At 42.0% G+C, this 17854-nt stretch overlaps 1 protein-coding gene across 1 annotated transcript; it reads right to left on the minus strand.

Annotated features, from left to right (window-relative positions):
• Positions 1 to 768: 768 nt before the first annotated feature.
• On the minus strand, positions 769 to 16274 carry slc6a6b (solute carrier family 6 member 6b). The gene is made up of 14 exons (XM_034590276.1): positions 16060 to 16274; positions 13749 to 13978; positions 13510 to 13644; positions 11132 to 11366; positions 10439 to 10571; positions 9624 to 9758; positions 9261 to 9364; positions 8996 to 9120; positions 7457 to 7569; positions 6289 to 6426; positions 5761 to 5863; positions 4052 to 4152; positions 3736 to 3906; positions 769 to 2507 (listed from the first exon to the last, which is right to left on the minus strand). The coding sequence occupies exons 1-14, from the start codon at positions 16068 to 16070 to the stop codon at positions 2352 to 2354; spliced, it is 1890 nt and encodes a 629-aa protein (XP_034446167.1). The 5' UTR covers positions 16071 to 16274; the 3' UTR covers positions 769 to 2351.
• Between the last annotated feature and the right edge of the window lie 1580 nt (positions 16275 to 17854).

The following is a 17854-nucleotide window of genomic DNA, read 5'->3' on the forward strand; positions in this document are numbered from 1 at the left end:
AGGATGATCACATTAGCGTCTGATTTGTTCTTTAAATGCATAAATTTAAGTCTTTGGGGGTTCGGCTTTTCAAGCCCTTAGGATGGACAGTGGGACACCACAGCCATGCCCAAATAAGCCAGTCTCCCCTTTGTGAGTGAGCTGTCAATGCAGTTCCCACCTGCTAGGGGGGTGTAAGACTAATGGTGGGACGGACACCCTGAAAATGTAGGACAAGTGTCAACGAGCTGTCACAGGGGAATGGCGGGGAGTGGGGGTGGCATGGGTGGCCTTCAAAGGAAATAAATATTATAAATAAAGAGCGCTATTTCAGGGGTGGAATCAAAACGTGCTGCGATTCGCACAAGTAGTACTTCCTTGAAAATAGATTGATGAAAGTTGTAAGTGGGAGCAGTTCAAAACAGATCTAATGAACAGTTTGCAGTCCAAGACTCATTAAAATGATTCATGGCAGTGAACAAAGTATGCAACAACTTACTAAACAACTGCAGCCTCTGTGGCTGTGCACGCATGTGTATTGAATTTAAGCGCTGCAGTGATATGCCCTGCAGGAGTGACATTGAGCCGGATGTCTGTGAAGACCGATAAGATGATACTGCACGGAAATTCAGTCTCTTTAATTATCTGTACATACACGTGTGAGATCTCCATTTTACAAACACAGGAAAGAACAGAAAAAACAGCCATTTATTCACTTCGCAGGTGCATTTATGAGAAAATGCTTCAGACATATTGAGAGAAAAAGAAAGAATCATTCAGACAAATGGATCCAAAGAAAAAAAGACGTTTATTTGTAATCTCTATAGAATGATGCAATATGCATCTCAAAGGGGACAACTGTGAGACAAAATTACTTTGGTACACATGAATTTCCAAGCACAAGATTTTCATGGACAAAGCAGCACAGTACTGTGATGAGTCTTGCACATGCTTCAGGATAACAACTCATTCGGACTTTACATATAACTGTTTAGGCAGATTCAGTGATAAACATTACATTTACTTTCAATTTGATGCATTTTGAAGGAGCAGAGAATGTCATTGCTTCATAGAATAGTGGACGCTGAAAAATTGAATCTTGGCTCACAATGTAATCAATATTGAAAAGTGAGATTGCTGAGTTTTAAGTAGGATCCTTGATGGTGTAATATGATGTACAGTATAAAATTGTTACAAAAAGGCATATGTGAATTACAAACAATTCAACTTCTACAAACAAACGTCTACAGTGAACGTTAGACACTAATCCAGTGGTAGTTCTGATATTGAAATGAGCACGATGGAGAGTCAGTCTGTTTAGAAAATAAATGTTATTAATTTAAGTGATGTTCTCACAGGCCCTACTACTAATGATGAGTCAGAAAATTTGACTTTAGATTTCTACTCTATTTTGTCATTGTCTTATCATTGGGACAACTAGATACTGTATATCAAAGTTTACAATATCAAAAAGTTAGAAGCTAAAAATATATCCTCCTGTAATGTGCTGCAAAGGTATCTGCAATACCTTGCAACAAAAACAACAAATACTACATTAAAGGTGAAACGACATATAAAGTGCAAAGAGAGGTTTCAATAAATGCACTGGGACTGACTATAATAGTCACACAGGCAGTGTACAAATACTCTAAAAATGCCACTTTCCATTTCTCCTTTTTTCTTCCTTATCTGATTTTTCCTTATTTTTGTCTTGGTAGTTTTTGAGGATGTATTTTCTTATGAATGCATTTCTCACAGTATTTGGCAAAGGCCTTGTTGAACTTGAAGGATGTCAAGCAAAATTCAATCTATGCCACGCATGTTTCCACTGAACATGTTATGGATATAAACTAAGAGCTGTGGCTGGTTTGCTTCTGCCGCAAGCAGAGGTACATTCATTTTCACTGTGGGATACACAACAACAGTAATAGATTAGAAGTTAGCTTGGGCAGCGAGGGCTGCCACGATCAAGTCAGAGTGTTAAAACATTTTCTTACATTTACATGGTTAATAACTTGTTTAGGTTAGTTAATTTATGAGAAGTGAGAATTCCATAATTTCTTCTTATACAAAAATAAAATAAAATTCCTCATCTCTCCAGAAATCAACAGAAAGGTAGTAAATACTGAATATGTTCTACCTCAAAATACTGCCTAAACTGAGATCAGTGCCAACTACAGCGACAACAAGTGTAACATCAACAATATTGATATAGTAAAAAATAAAAATAAAAACAATAATAACTCTTCATAGAAATCAATCCGGAGTTTCTCTAAAGTGAATATATGGACAATGTAAACCTACCATGATCAAAGTTAGCAAATATGATATAGCAGAAAGCACAACAATCGTATTCCTCTCACAGAGAGCGCTCACATCATTGTTTCTACAATGGTGTGGGTGGGCTTGATCAAGCCATTGTTCCCGTTTGGGTCCAGGGGCTGTGTCAGCTCGCTGCCCTTCACGTTGTACTCTTTTGGGCGAGAGCTCACACCGGACTTCGCCGGGGCTGCCACTGCTTTTATCCTCTGAGGGAAGGAGATCAGAGGTTGGACAGTCATCAGTAACCAGTGTTATACAAGGGGCGGTTCAGAGCTCAAAGCCGTTTTAAATGTCCAACATCGTAATTGAACTTATATCAATTCTGTGTCAACGATTCATAACTAACGTCATGTTAGCATTTTATTGAAATAATATTTCAATAAGAGAATATGTTCCTCTTTCTTTCGCCAAGACGTCGATTGATACCACTTTCCTATCTGTAGCCACCTGCAGATTAGCATAGCTTAGCATAGCTTAGCATAGAAACGGGAAGCAGGAGTAACCAGCTAGCCTGGTTGCTAGATGCTAAAGTAGCATGCATTGCCAAGTAACATGAGAAAATCGATACCACACTCGTTAGTATGCTAAATGGGAAGCTACAGCTAGCAGCAGATTAGCTTAGCATAAAAAGAGGCACGGGGAGTAAAAGTTTGCCTGGCTGCCTGGCAACCTTATGACAGGTGACCCATGGTGTTAGCATAGCGACTTATTAGCATGCAGACTGACAACATTGACCAAGCAAGACTGAAATATTTTGCTGTCAAATAATTATAAATTGGTGTAATAGAAATATTCAACCTGCTACTTTGTACAGTCCCGTCTGTGTTTGCAAGTCTATGAATCACCAAATGTTTCAGCTCAAAAATATGTTCTTATCTGTTTGCATAGAAGACAGGTTGACCTGACTCCCTACCAACTGTTTCCTTTCACTGAGCTCTGTCCCCTTCATTCAATGATATTTCTGTGCACACCAGATGTTGAGTAATGTTATCCCAAATTAACGTCTGACACTAAAGCAGCCTCCCATTGCTTTTGGGAGTGCTGCGGTTACATTCATTATAGTGCTGGTTAAAGTCATTAAGGGGGAATTCTACGGTGGCCGAGAGAGCTCAACGCACTGCAAATTAAGAAAACACATACAACGCATCTAAATATAGAATAGCACTGCAAATTGCGAAATTGTCAACGGAAATGTTTCCGAGGGACCCAAAGAAGTGATGAACCTGCCTGTACTTAAGTGCTTTGTGAGGTTCCATCACCACTGACGAGTAGCAGACCTCAATAACTTCAAAGCACTACAGCCAGGTTCAGCACTTTTTTGGTTCCCCTGGAAACATTGTAGTTTTCGCTAAGTCATTGATCATCTCATCTAATTCTAGACAACAGAGCAAATATAAAGAGCATATTTCCCCAAAAAGGGTTGTGTCGGCTAACCTCGATCAGGGGTCCCTCAGACTGCAAGATCTTGATGACCATCACCAATGGGATGCAGATCATGGAAGACAGGGCCAAGCACCAGCCCACACCGATGGCCCAGTCAGGGTACTCGTACACCTTGTTATACTTCAGGGGCTTGTACTTCACCAGGGAGAAGATAAAGCAGCCCTATAGGAATCAAACACACACTGCTTTTAGTTCTTCAGTTGCACAGCTCCCTGTGACCTTGAAGGTACCGTCGACATTTGTCACTTGTCATCAACAACAGTATCTCTGATCCCTCCGACACAATAGGCCGACTCTGATCTCTCACCATGCACAGGACAGGAGTGATTACGGTCCAGCTCCATTTCATCCATGGGTTTGGTCTGTAGCCAATCATATCCTCAACTGCGTCGTAGAAATTATCGACTCCTGTCAGACACAAAGACACAAAAACATGAGACCTCACAGAATCAAAGTGTGTCAGTATAATGAATATTGTAAGATAGGTTATCATCACTGTACTGTACTCGTGTTATTGTTTGCTGTTACAGAACAACCTTTATAACTACCTATGGAAATTAGAACATTTATGAACACTTTATCTCTATTGTCCGCCATAAATTGCAGCATATATTTCAACTGGGCCATGTCCCAATATAAGATAAACTGTCTGAGCTCTATCAGTTAAAACTAGGATACTAGGTCAATATTGATGCTTCCTGTGTTGATTGCGATAATAATGTGTTTTATTGCTTTGTTGACTGGGGAGTGTGCTGTGTTTTACACGTGGCTGATGTCCCTGATAAAGCCTGTTTGTACATGTTAACAATATGTTGTTATCAATACCAATGAGACAATGTTTTCATTGTTGTTGGTCTGTTTTTCAGCAAAGAAAAATACTCAACCGATTTTCTTTAAACTTAAAAGGAAGAATGGGCCAGGGCACGACCCGTTAAATTTTGCTATTGATCCGGACAAAGGGGTGGATCCAGGAATTTTTATCATTTTCTTGAACCCAATGTTTTCTGATATTTTACCTGATTTACCAGGGAATCATTTTTTGATCTTGATAAAAGAAATCAGCCAAATTGGAACCGATTTGTACGTGTGTGTAATTTAGTGAGGCTTAATTGTTCTGGGTTTGTACCCTCATGGTTGGATGCACTTATTGTAAGTCGCTTTGGATAAAAGCGTCAGCTAAATGAAATGTAGTGTAATGAATTCATGGAGACTGTAGGGCCTTGGCAGAGGTATGCGCTTTACTGTCTTTAAAGGAGAAAATCCTCTATTTTGTTTAGCCTTTAATTTTGTGTAAATGCACTAAATTTGTTTAAAAAGCAAATCAAGCAGATTTGATTGACAAGGGCCTGGGGATAAAGACAAATATGCCTACACTTCAAACACGTGAGAAGAACAGAGAGAGTAACCAAAATACATGAATTTGATATGTAAAAATATCCAAAAGCTACTCTCATTTTGGCAGAAAATGTGCATGTAGTACTCTCACAGTAAGAAATCTTTCACTTCCTTAGATCTTATCTTATGCTCCCTCGAGGGATCCCAACCCTCAAGTTGGGAACTAATAGTGTAAAACACACCCAACCAAAAAGTGAGAGGGGCTACTGTTGTGCATGATTTAACCACAGTGTCATTAACACAGGCAGTTGGTGGAAAACATTTTGGAATAATAGGGCCTTTCAGTGTGTACACTATAAATACTGTGGTTGCTGAATGATGTCAGATGATGATTTATTGTTATTGAAAGATGTTGATCTCAGTAGTTTATTACTGGAAGGCTTGATTTAGTTTAAATAAGGATTTTTCTTATTAGACTCGATGTTCTTCCTTCATGATGATGTGAGAGAATGTAATGTGTAATGTGAGGGGAGAGAACCACGGCTATCCAATCACACCCCAGGACTACCACCCCACTCGTCACACCCCTGCAGGCAGTTAAACTTATTTAGTGCTGAACCCCAATGGACACCTTTGATTACGCACGACAGAAATCTATCACATAGAGTTGTTTCCACTTACCATAAACCCAGGCTACAGCAATGCATTCAAAGAATGCAACCCACAAAAGGCACACACCACTGGCTGCATAGTAATCAAAGAGTTGAAACACATACATGCCACCCTGGAAGAGGAAAAGACAGAAAAGAGCATAAATTATCCTTCTGGTGTGTATGGAGAGAAAGAGAATCACAGAGATAGATGGGGACATTGAAGCAGAGGGGGCAGGCGGGGGGTGTTGAAAGCAGTGTACAAGGATGCTGGCACTTGACCAATAGAGGCAGAGTTCAACAGGTGCTGCGACGTCATTGAAACACGGTTAACTGCTAAACGGAAAACGGCATTCCAGCTCGCTCCATTCAGACACACAGGACGCGAGTGGTGAACGCCGCAGGGAGCCATATTTGGTCGCAAACGCGCAGCGGCCGGCGAGCAAGTGGAAAGTCTGTTATCTCTGCTGTAGAGCCGAATGCACAGGGTCTCTTTTCCTTTTCTAAACACGGTCGAGCAGCAGAGGAAGCTCAGCGAGGAGCCCGCTGGTGAACTTACTTTGGTTACCATGGCGAGTCCCAGGAGATAGCTCATGAAACACATCACAGCTATAAAGATCTCCCGTCGGTAACCCTTCCTGAGGACTGATGGATACAGATCCACAATAGAGGTGATCTGTCCTTCCACTTCGACAAACTGTGGAGGCAAAAGCAACTGGTTACTTCTCAGAGGACAAAAGAATAACTAAACAACCAGTGTGTCTTTTTATTCAGAGCTCTAAAAATGAGATCTTGTAAATAAGACTTATATCTGTAACACTGGTTTATGTTATTTATATACCAAGATACAACAGAAACAAAACATTGAATCACTGTCTGTGTCTCTGCTGTGCCTCCTCATAAGCTACATAATGTCATAACATTATGAATTTGCTCCCATTTATCAATGTGCAGTGGCTTTATGCTCCGAGGGCAGGCCCTCTTTGTTGCATGAGGACCAAACAAAAACCCCTTACATAACAGTGGCATGTGTGTGTGTGAGCCATGTTAACAATATGTAGCATTCAGGGCTACAAATCTGCATGAAATTTATGGTTGAGCAAAGCACCCACACACGCACACGCACACACACACACACACACATGCATGCACGCTCGCATGCCGTCACTGGCAACATTTCTAAATAGCTGCACTTGCTTGACTATTTACATAGGCTCAAATTTAGAGCATTGGCCTGATCTTGCATTTGGCTGAGATGAGTAGCCGGCCATTTGCAGGACTGAGTTAGCACAAGACTAGAATTACACATGGATGCAGGAAATGTGATACAGCCAAATAATCACTCTGGTGCACACTTGGGTTTTGTCTACTTAGATTATCTCGTCTCAATCAAAGCTCTGCCTCCTATCATAGCCAGATAATGGCTTGCGAGCTATAATGATGACTCCTTCTGACTAAATGTTTGACAAACAGCTTCTAAAAACTTAATTCGTGGCTTTACAGAGCACGAGAAGGGGCCTTAGACCTTACACAGAGCATGGCCGTAAAAAGTCTTTGTGGCTGCATTACTTGGCTGTCAGATATCTGATCTCTTCAAGACATTAGATATGGATCAGAGGGACACTAAATGTGTTTTACACATTGAGGGTTTGGCAGGAGCCATCTAACCTATACCAAATAGCTACCCTGCATAAAGCTGACAGCAGATTGATTGTGAACATACCGACCTGGCTGTCAAGGCCCAGCAGCAGCAGCATGATAAAGAAGAGGACGGCCCAGAGGGTTGGCATCGGCATCATTGACACAGCTTTGGGGTAGGCGATGAAGGCCAAGCCGGGACCTGGAAGCAGAACAGAGTGGGGATGGGGAGAAGGGGGCAGAGGACAGAATTAACATTTCTATCTGATTTCAGCTTGGACGACATACGGTAAGGGGATCTGAAAAAATAATGTAAAGGCTGAGCTGAGCTAGAGGAAATGCGATCTAATTTGGCCATCAGTTGAGGTAAGATAAATTTAACTGGATTGAGTGTTGATTTTTTGGTTACAGGGTTTTCCCACTCTACAGTCGTCTTGCGTGTACGTAGCTGCAGGGCAGATATAAACAACTACATTGTCTACTCTTTTACTCACGACATACTGGATACCTGCCGAAAGTATTATCCATAAAATAAGCAGAACACTATTTATTAGGCTCTTTTGATGCATTACATTTTACGTATTGTTCTGCACATGTCACAGCTACATCATTTTTTTCCTGCGCTGGTGTATCATCCATTCTTTACATTAGATAATCTTTATATATATTTATATATGCAATTGCTACTGTCTGTAAGATGTTAAACTGTATTGTGTTGTACTGGTGCTAACTCTGTGCAATCAAGGGGATTCTGAAATAATCTAATCTAAATAATGCAGTTGAAGATTTTAGCAAAACCATGAACTGGTTTAACAGGTTATATTAAAGCAAGAGACACAAAGTCAACAATCACATAGACTAATGCCTCAATTGAGGAGTTTAGCAATACAATTCAAATAAATAGTTTCTGTGATTTCATATATAAAGGAATACGTATGTACAATCTATGTGTTTATGTCGCTCACAGAGTCTACATACATGTACGACTATGTCCATCACAGAAACACCGTCATTGTCACTGGTTTCACATCATTATATTCAAGTTGCAGTCTTACAGATAGCAAAAGTTTGATTTTAAAAGAAAAGAGCAGGCATGCTGAAATAAGACGCATCTCCTTCAAAGTCCACATGAGAAGCAGAAGCAGAACCGGTGGCATCCACCTCGCTCAGGAGATCCACAGCTTGTTAACAGAACAGTGCACACACAGTAGAGTACATACAGGAGGGTGCCCAATCGTCTCAGCAATGTCCCCTGGTCAAAAAGACGTAAAGTAAACTACATGACATAAGCAGGTTGGATGTGGCACGTGAGGACACCGGGTGCAATTGACCGCCTGTAAATAATGATGATGGAGCAGAACCACAGTTCGTTCTGTGGCTTAAACACGCAGCACATGAGCAATTCGATGTTTGTTTCTTTGAAGGCTTTTTTTTTTTTTTTCAAGGAGTGTGCAGTTGCCGATACCTCTACATTTCAGCATCATGATTTCCGAGACTTAAATATCTATATTTTTTCCATCATTTTAAAAATTTTGCTTATTATAAGGTTTCCAATTGTCTGTCTTTCTCTTTTCCGCAGCAGCAGCAGCACCCACCGTTACTGCTACTGTCACCTTCGACCCTCGTACCTGACTCTGCCACATCGGCAATGTCCACCCCTTGTTCTTGTGCCATGAAGCCCAGGACGGAAAATATTGCGAAGCCAGACACAAAACTGGTTCCGCTGTTGAGGCCTCCCAGCAGCAAACAGTCCCTATGTCACACATATGTCGAGGAGGTTGTTAATGAACACAGGTGGAACCGAAGTTCCCATTTTCTTTTCACGCAACCGTCTCTGACACGAGTTGCTGTCACTACTACAGTCTCACTCATCCCAGCGGAAACGCAGCTCACCTGTAGCAGTTGTACTTGTATTTGTTGTAGCTCCCCAGTGACGTCATGGCTCCCAGGCAAATGGCGTAGGAGAAGAAAATCTGGGTTCCTGCATCAATCCACACCTGAGGAGACAGAGGAAGAGGACTTGGTTTTGAGACGACTGGTATCACCCTCATGAAGATGGTGGATGTTGTTAGTTGCTTTCTGTCTTTATGTTAAGATAATCTAACTGGCTGCAGGTTATAGCTTCAAACTTTGCTTGAAAGTTTGATCTAGTTTACCAGCAACTCACTAAGTAAACATCTTTTCCAAGATGTTGAACTTTCCCTTTAACACCTGAGGACAGAAATGTTAATAAAAAAAATTGGTTTTAAAATTTACCTCTGGATCTTGGAGTCGGGTCAAGTTGGGGTAAAGGTAAAATTTGATTCCTTCACTTGCCCCAGGCAGAGTCACACCACGGATCAACAGCACAATTAACATCACGAATGGGAAAGTCGCTGTTATGTACACCACCTAGACAGGACACAGGAATTGTTACTAAAAATGCAGGAGAACAGTTATAGACTTAGGACTCATCAACCTTGAGATACAATGGAATAAGCTCTACCTCCAAATAAACACGACTTCCCTAAGTTTTTTTCCTCGACTCTTACTCATATTTTTTCCAAATAGAACAATGCATTTCTGGTGATCAAATTACAATGAGAAGGAGTTTGACCACATGAAACTACAAGTGTAAATTCACTGAAGATGCATTGAGGGTGGGTTGTGATCCAATCAGCCAGAAAACCTCTAAAGTCAATTATTTCGCATTCACCTTTTTGGCCATTTTAAATGTAACAACTGAGAATTTGCATTGTCCTTTATATTATAATATGTATCAGTGTGAAAGCACTTGTGCTCAATAGCAATAATGAGTACAGAAGAACACAAACTGAGACACAGCAGCGGTTTCTGTCCAGCTAACAGAAACACACTTAGGGCTGAGGAGCGACACAAAGTCTGGCCAAGAAACAACCTCCAGGGCAGCGCTGAGACTTGTGTCTCTACATCAACTAAATCAAGCTTGTTTCTAAAACTGTGGCTGTTCTCTGAGCAACAGGGTTTTGTCACCGACTCGTTGGGGTAGAAAAGTAAAAGGCCAAACAGCTTCCAGGCAACACAATAAGTAAAGTATACACTACATCACTCACTTTCCCAGTGGACTTGACTCCTTTCCAGATGCAGAAGAAGCAGATAACCCAAACTGCCAGGAGACACAGGGCCAGGTCCCACTTTATGGGTCCAATGTCCTCGATCCCATTGGAGATGCTCAGGACATTGCGTCTACAGACGACACAGAGGCACCAGTTAATGGTAGTTTGTGGGATTTGAAACGTAAAAAAGTTATCTTGCACATTTTTAAACACTCTCAAAGACAGAAGTCATGTAGTAACTCCAAACCATGAACACAAGAGAATGATTAAGAGGATAAGGAATAGGATTCGTTGAAATGAAACAGGCACATAACTTGGCCTTTCATCAGTGTTCTGCTACTTGTCCAGAGTCTGAGGACACTTAAATGTGAAGAGGATTATCTGAAAAACTTTGAAGCCGAAGCCTTGACGCACCATGAACACTTCTAACTTAGTGCTAATTGTTGTGATGAATTACCATCAAATTCAAATGGGTAAAAAAAGGCCATGAAAAACATTAGTATTTCAGTTTAGTTTGACAAACTCTGATTTGCATGTAACACATGAAAGGTGCAGTACAAATAAAGTCTATAATTAACTGGCAGACATTTAACATTCTAAAGTAAGCAAGCGAGATAAGGTGGCAGTGTGTTGCTTGCATGTTCTCATGTGTGCATGTCTGCGTTAGGCGTGCCGTCCGTCAATACTCACTCCCAGAACTCAGTGACGGGGGATGTAAAGTTGGTAATGTTGGCTGCCAACCAAAGGGTCTTGTTCTTGCGGACCGTGTCCTCCACACAGAACTCTGTGTTCCAGGGCTGCTTGCATTTTGCCCAGGGGAGCTCCGGCTGAAAGCAGTGAAACAGGTAGTAGAGACCCCAGGCCAAGATCACAATGTAGTAGACGTTCAGGAGAGATACGATGACAACAGAGGCGTATCCAATACCTGGGGAGAAACAGAGGTTGGATTTCCACATCAGCTCTATATCAACCAACTCGGCTGAGCATTTTGATTTCTGCTCTGGTAAAAAGACATTTTACAAATGAGCTTTTGTTTGTGGGATGACATAAGCTGCTTTCATACATGCGCTGAAGTTTATTCTCCAGAAATTATCCTAAGAGGGTGTAAGTGAGAATGTAAATCACAGAGTCAGAGGCTCTGGAGTTTTTCCTGCCAGCCCCCTCACAAAAACTCAGGATTAAGTCCATTTCCAATTCACGGCAAGTTGAGCACATTGAGGATGTTTCTAGAATGCAACAGACGCAAGACTGAAAAAAATCTTTTGGTGATAAGGGTCAATGTGCTGGAAACAAAAACACATGATCTCCGAAGCAGAATTTATAGATTAAGTCCTGCCTCACATGATCTGCCCAGGAGCCACTCCCCAGACATTGTCTGGAGTTCATGTCAGAAAATGTCTCTAGGGGAAAGGCCTACAACATTTTCTCTGGTCTACCTACTGTCCCTACCAGTGGCACAAGACTCCAAACACACATAATTCATATTTAAGATGTAATGTGATGCATTGTTGTAGAAATGAAACTTCTCATCTTGCTGCAATGATGAAGAATTATACTCCTGGGCGTGTCAGTGCAGTATGCCATCACTGATGGGTGTGGTTGCATTGTGTAATACAGAGCACTCTATGATGCAGCACATTATTAAATTACTCTTTAAACTCAAACAATTTGACTTCTCATGGGGGATAAGGCTGCTGAGCAAACTCTTAACAACTAACTCATAATGAACTTACCCGACTACATTACCAACTGTTGTTAAGTTCTTAGTGTTAGGCTATTTTTAGATGACTTTGCCATGAATCTGGATGCAGAAATCCCCGGTACTCTTCCACTGCTTCAGAGTATTTATAAACTCATCATCTCTATTGCCCCCACCTCCTCATTCCCACATACCGAATGCAAACAGATAGACAACTAATTTCTAGGACTTGCATGCGCGTGTGTGTGTGTGTAGTCCACAGTGTGTTTGTGTGTGTGCTGGGTAAAGTCATGAATTCACAGTGTGATAAAAACACAAGGAGGTGGGAGGAACAATAGGAGACTTGTGAGTCGCCCGTTTTGTGGCCACTTGTGGACTTTCACTCCCGTGTCAGACGCCAGATGGACAGGCAGCAGCCTCAGCATTTCTTGAATAGCTGAGCCCATCTGCAGCTGCTGGAGATCCGGTACCGCGCAGTTTCCTCCCTTTTCATGTAACGTTGCCCATGTGAACATGAGTAAAGGCATCACGGCAGCTGCTGAGGCTGCTCAGTGCGACAGCTGTTGCTCAAAAGAAGAGGGGCTGCACCTTGGAGGAATGACGGGCCCTCGGGTGTCTTAGAGTAAACTTATGGTGAGAGAACCCCACCCTGACAACACGGCCACAGAGGACATTTATAATATAAAACAAAACAAGTGGATCCACACTGCAGCTCCATGTCAACAAAGACCATCACATAATCGTCATAAGTCCCCATTGCTCGGCAACTTGACTTATTTATGTATTTATTTATTGCTTTCGGTTTCCGTGGTAACCAAGACCTCATCAAAACCATTACACACACCAGATCTTCCATCCAAAGATGACTGTATGACATGGGGTGCCTTCAAGCATGTGCTCTTTGTATTTTTTTATATTTAATGTAATTATGTTGCATTAAAATGTATATATTTATACTTATCTATATTCATTTACATGTGTGTGCATGTACGTTTGTAATCCCTCTACGTGAGGCAGACCGCTGCAGTTAAATATCATTCATTCTCCCTGATTGTCCATGTTTCTGTGCTTTCGTTGTTCAGCTCCTGCTTCATTTTGCTGTAAAATGTTGTTTACACAAAATAAACCACCCGAAGGAAGTAAAACTGTTCTAATTACCTGGGGTGTTGGCCTTGGCACAATACAAAATTTGACTGTTGAATACTGGACTGAAACAGGAAGACAACCAGGGCTGAATTCTTGTTCCAGCAAATGAGGCTTTTACTCAGCAATGAATATTAGATGATCTTGTCAGGGGATATTTATACTGCGATAAACAGCCTCTATTTCTGTGTGTGAATCTATGCAGTGTTTATGTGTTTGGACTGACCAGTGAAGATGGGGCAGATCTTGCCCCAGCAGGTGATGCCTCCTTCAGAAGTGTACTGGCCCAGTGCGACCTCCAGGAAGAAGACAGGCAGGCCGCCCCCAAACAGGAAGATGAAGTAAGGAATGAGAAATGCACCTGGGGAAGGGCAACAGGAATCAGCTCTGAGTAATCCTAGAGCTGCAGTGATTTCATCGCAACATGTTTTTAGCTCTGGCGTTTGTTGTGAAGCTTTTGCTTACCTCCACCATTTTTATAGCAAAGGTAAGGGAACCGCCAGACGTTTCCTAATCCGACAAAGCCTCCGGCCACAGACAGGACAAAGTCGAGCTTACTGGACCACTTCTCCCTCTGAGGAACCTTGCCCTCTGCCTCGTCCTCGGGCCGCGTGCCCGGGCTCTTCCCCGGCGAAGGTTTCAGGGTGTCCTTATGGAAGTCCTTCAAGCATTGGAGCTTCTCTTTTTGTGCCATGCTGTGGACGGCGGATGGGAAAAAGGACACATTGATGGAGAGAGAGAGAGAGAGAGAGAGAGAGAGACAGTGACAGAGGTGAGAGGGATAAGACGCAGATAGAGAGGAGCATTAGGGAGATAATGCTGTCTCCTGATTGCGTTACAGCTTGCGTACATGATATACAGCACTATGCAGCTAATCTTGCTAATCTGAAAGACTGATGCATTGAGGTCATTCAGATTGGAGCAACGATTGGTGGAAACATGGAGCAAAATCAAGTTAGAAAATGAAAAATATATGCAAGCGTATGCGATGGAGACTAGTGATAAAAGACAAGCCCAGTCACACACGGTTTTTGCATTTCACAGTTTTCCGGGGCAAACAAACAAGGAGAATACCCAGTGTGTTTATTTATCAGCCTCAATCAACCAATCACTTTCTAGATAAGTAAAAACATCTATATATCATGTGTTTTATTTTGTATTCATGCGGCACAGCGAGTAGTGTGACCCTTCGCTCCCAGGGTGAGTTTTTCTGCTCAGAGGGGGGGCACATTGTCACTGGAGGAAGAGGAAGGGAATGTTTGGACACACTGCCGAGACCTCGCCTGAACCTGGGGCAACGTTTTTCTTTTCGCTTTCTCTTATGCTACTGTATCAGCAACAGGTCAGCCCTCCGTAATCCAAATTTAGAGGGGGAGGGGTTATATAACCCCTTTGCATTCCCTAAGCACTGGCCTCACACAGGAAGACGCAACAGCTTTAAGTTCCCAGAGTGTTTACACTGTAAACTTTCCAAGAAAGACAGGATTTCTTATACCGGCTGAGGTGTCCTGTATCCCCCTGCTCGAGCCAAAAAGAAACCCTAATAGGACAGGATAAACTATGTGTCAGGAGTGACTGTGATTTAAGCTCCCAGGCTGGGACACCATATGGAACAAAGGAGGGGACAATGAGAAAGCTCAAATGAATCATCTGCTCTAAGATACAAGAGTAGTAGTAATACAAGAGGAAAATACCTCTTTTTTAAAAGAGAAGTTGGCAGAGCGACTTCAAATACTCCCCCTTAACTCTTGTGGGCCAATGGAAGAAGAACAAACTCAGACTGCCTTGTTCATTGAAGCTCAGATGAAAGAACATTTTGTACGGAAAAGTTTCTACGCTGAAAAATATGACAACCTTTGCTGAAAACACAGTGGAAAACTGTGGAACGTGCAAGAAGCGGAAGGCGGTGAACAGATTTCAGGATGGCAACTTGAGACTTTACAATAAAAGAGTGATGATGATCATACTAACATCCACCTCTCAGGAGCTGCCTTGTACATGAAGAAACCTCTAGCATTCCTACTGGGAACTGTGCGTTTCCTCACTTAATTAACGCTTGAACAACAAGCCCTGCATCCCCCTTAGAGAGAGAGAGAGTGTGTGTGTGTGTGTGTGTGTGTGTGTGTGTGTGTGTGTGTGTGTGTGTGTGTGTCTGTGTGTGTGTGTGTGTGTGTCTGTGTGTCTGTGTGTGTGTCCCATCCTTTTCTAGGATTTTTTTTTCTCTTCCTGTTATGCATGACAAGTCAACATGAACCGCTTTCCATTCCCAAACCTTCTTACGTAACTGGATCAGTAGTTGCCCACTCGGTTTCTCATCCTGTTTCAATCCCTCTCTCTCTCTCTCTCTCTCTATCTCTCTCTATCTCTCTTTATCCCTCTTTCCGTGCACTCCTCTCTCTCTCACCTGGTTGCCTGCTGTCACGAGCCCGTCAGATAACACCGAACGCAAACTGTCCCTGACAATAAACCCAGACGCGCACTTCACCTGAAATTCCCTTATAATAAAAAATAAAAAAACGAAAGATGCGCGACTGAAACCGGTCCAACACGGATCGCTCTGATAACACACTCGCTGTGCTTCCTTTGTTCATTCAACCTTTTCAACATGCAAACTGAAATCTTAAACACACCAACTAACGGGTTATTCTTAAGCAAACGAATGCAACAAATAATAAATATAAAATGAAAACAGACCACCAAAAAAAGCGCATCCAAACTAAAGGGTAATAACAAATCAAGTTTCTTTTTCCAGCAAAGCAAATGAGAGTAAACTTACATTTCCTTCATGGCTGCGGCTGTGTGTAATGTCCCTCTCTCTCAGCTGTCACCATTCCACTGTACTGAAAGTCTTTATGCAGACACGGGTCACCAGGAGTGGAGCTGACAGCAGGACCCGCCCCCTGACTGTAAGACAATTAAATCCAAAGTGGAGATTGGACGCAGCCTCGCTGTGACTGACAACTCAGGTACCAACGTGGTAGACTGTAAATTTCCACTTCCCACTACTACACACATACACACACATACATACACACACACAGCCCAGTGGTGGTGGGGGACGAGTGTGTCACACATACACACCCACACACACACACACACACTCTTTATTCATGTTGGAGACACAGAGGACAAGTCAGGGGAAGAGAAAAACAGAGCTGTGCTTGGTGCTTGGTCTTGAATTATGATCTGCTACAAATGCATTGAATAAAAAGCAGAGTTGAGTTTGTTTACATTGTTATTTACTGTATATGCAACACAGTTTCATAACCAGCTCCCTCCGTAACATCGCCATGCCACGTCCGAGTATCTTCGAGTGAAAACTATCTTTATTCATGGTTGTGTGTGTGCTGCGATCAGTCTGAATCACTGTCCTCCGCTCTGGTTTGTTATCTGGGAAATGTAAACCAGTACAGTATCAGCGTATAACAAGGCCTAATAAGGGAATATGTCTCCTCTGCGTCCTTCGTCTGCAGTCTGTTTGGTTACCACTCACTGTTCTCAGAGAGCACAATGGCCTGACAAAGTCTGGCACTCGACAATCAACTCAAACTGATGAACTCCTCATAGGGGTTTATAATGTTAAACATCAACTGATGATGAGACGTACACACACACACACACACACATACTCACACACAAAAACACAAAAACACACAAACACACACACACATTGTGGGGAGCAGATGTGTGTGTTCGTGACTGTGTTGTTTTGAGGAGAGATGTTACCTGAAAACCATAAAACTTAAACCAAATTGATCCCTGAGGTTCCAGGTCCACAGTCTGGGAACGTTGTTTTCAGCCCCAGCAGCTAAACAGGGGCAGCCACACCTCAGGTTTTATCCTGCTGAGAGGGCGGATTGGGTTTATGAAAGGACACATGTTAATTAATCATACACTGAATGGGGCAGTGACAGAAAAAGTAGGTTAAGTATGTGCCAGTAAGCAAATGGTATAAGCTGTAAATGTCTTAGTCCATCAGACCTACTTCAGCAGACTCTCCTCTATACAGTGCATAACACACATTCATTGACTCATCCACTCATCCACTCATTCATCCAGTGGGTGACTTGCAGATATGGACAGTGAAGGTGCACCTAGAGCATGCAGGGAAAAAGAAAACATATACTTTTTGCCCCAAACATGGAATATCCCGAGATGCTCCTGAACGCATCACAGCAGCCCTCCAAAAATGAACAAACAGAATCAAGGAACATGTTCTTATCAGTTATAAACACAGGAAACAGGGTTCAAAGACCAAACTGCTTTTTCTTTTTATAACCAAACAGCATTTGCTGTTGATTTTTTTAAAGCGAACTTAAAACTCATGATTCGGCTTTATCTTTCGCGGAAAAATAAAAATCGATAACACGTGTGATCTGATTCATTTACATGTTGATTTATGTTCACTTGCAACATTTGATGTTTGATGTACAAAGTTTGTTCGATTAGAATAATTAAATTTTTTTGAAACATTCAATCATTTCTGAGGCACAGTTTATAATGGTTTTATGAGGTGTAATTAATAGATTTATTAATGATTAATACATTTAGATGAATTTTTAGTAAGTATA

This window comes from Hippoglossus hippoglossus, chromosome 7 (assembly GCF_009819705.1).
Source record: "Hippoglossus hippoglossus isolate fHipHip1 chromosome 7, fHipHip1.pri, whole genome shotgun sequence".
Taxonomy (NCBI): Eukaryota; Metazoa; Chordata; class Actinopteri; order Pleuronectiformes; family Pleuronectidae; genus Hippoglossus; species Hippoglossus hippoglossus.

Coding starts and splice junctions, on each gene's coding strand:
- slc6a6b (XM_034590276.1), bottom strand. Junction 11,367..13,509: donor GATCTGCCCCATCTTCACTG/GTCAGTCCAAAC, acceptor GTTTCTCCCCAG/GTATTGGATACGCCTCTGTT. Junction 10,572..11,131: donor CCCGTCACTGAGTTCTGGGA/GTGAGTATTGAC, acceptor TGTCGTCTGTAG/ACGCAATGTCCTGAGCATCT.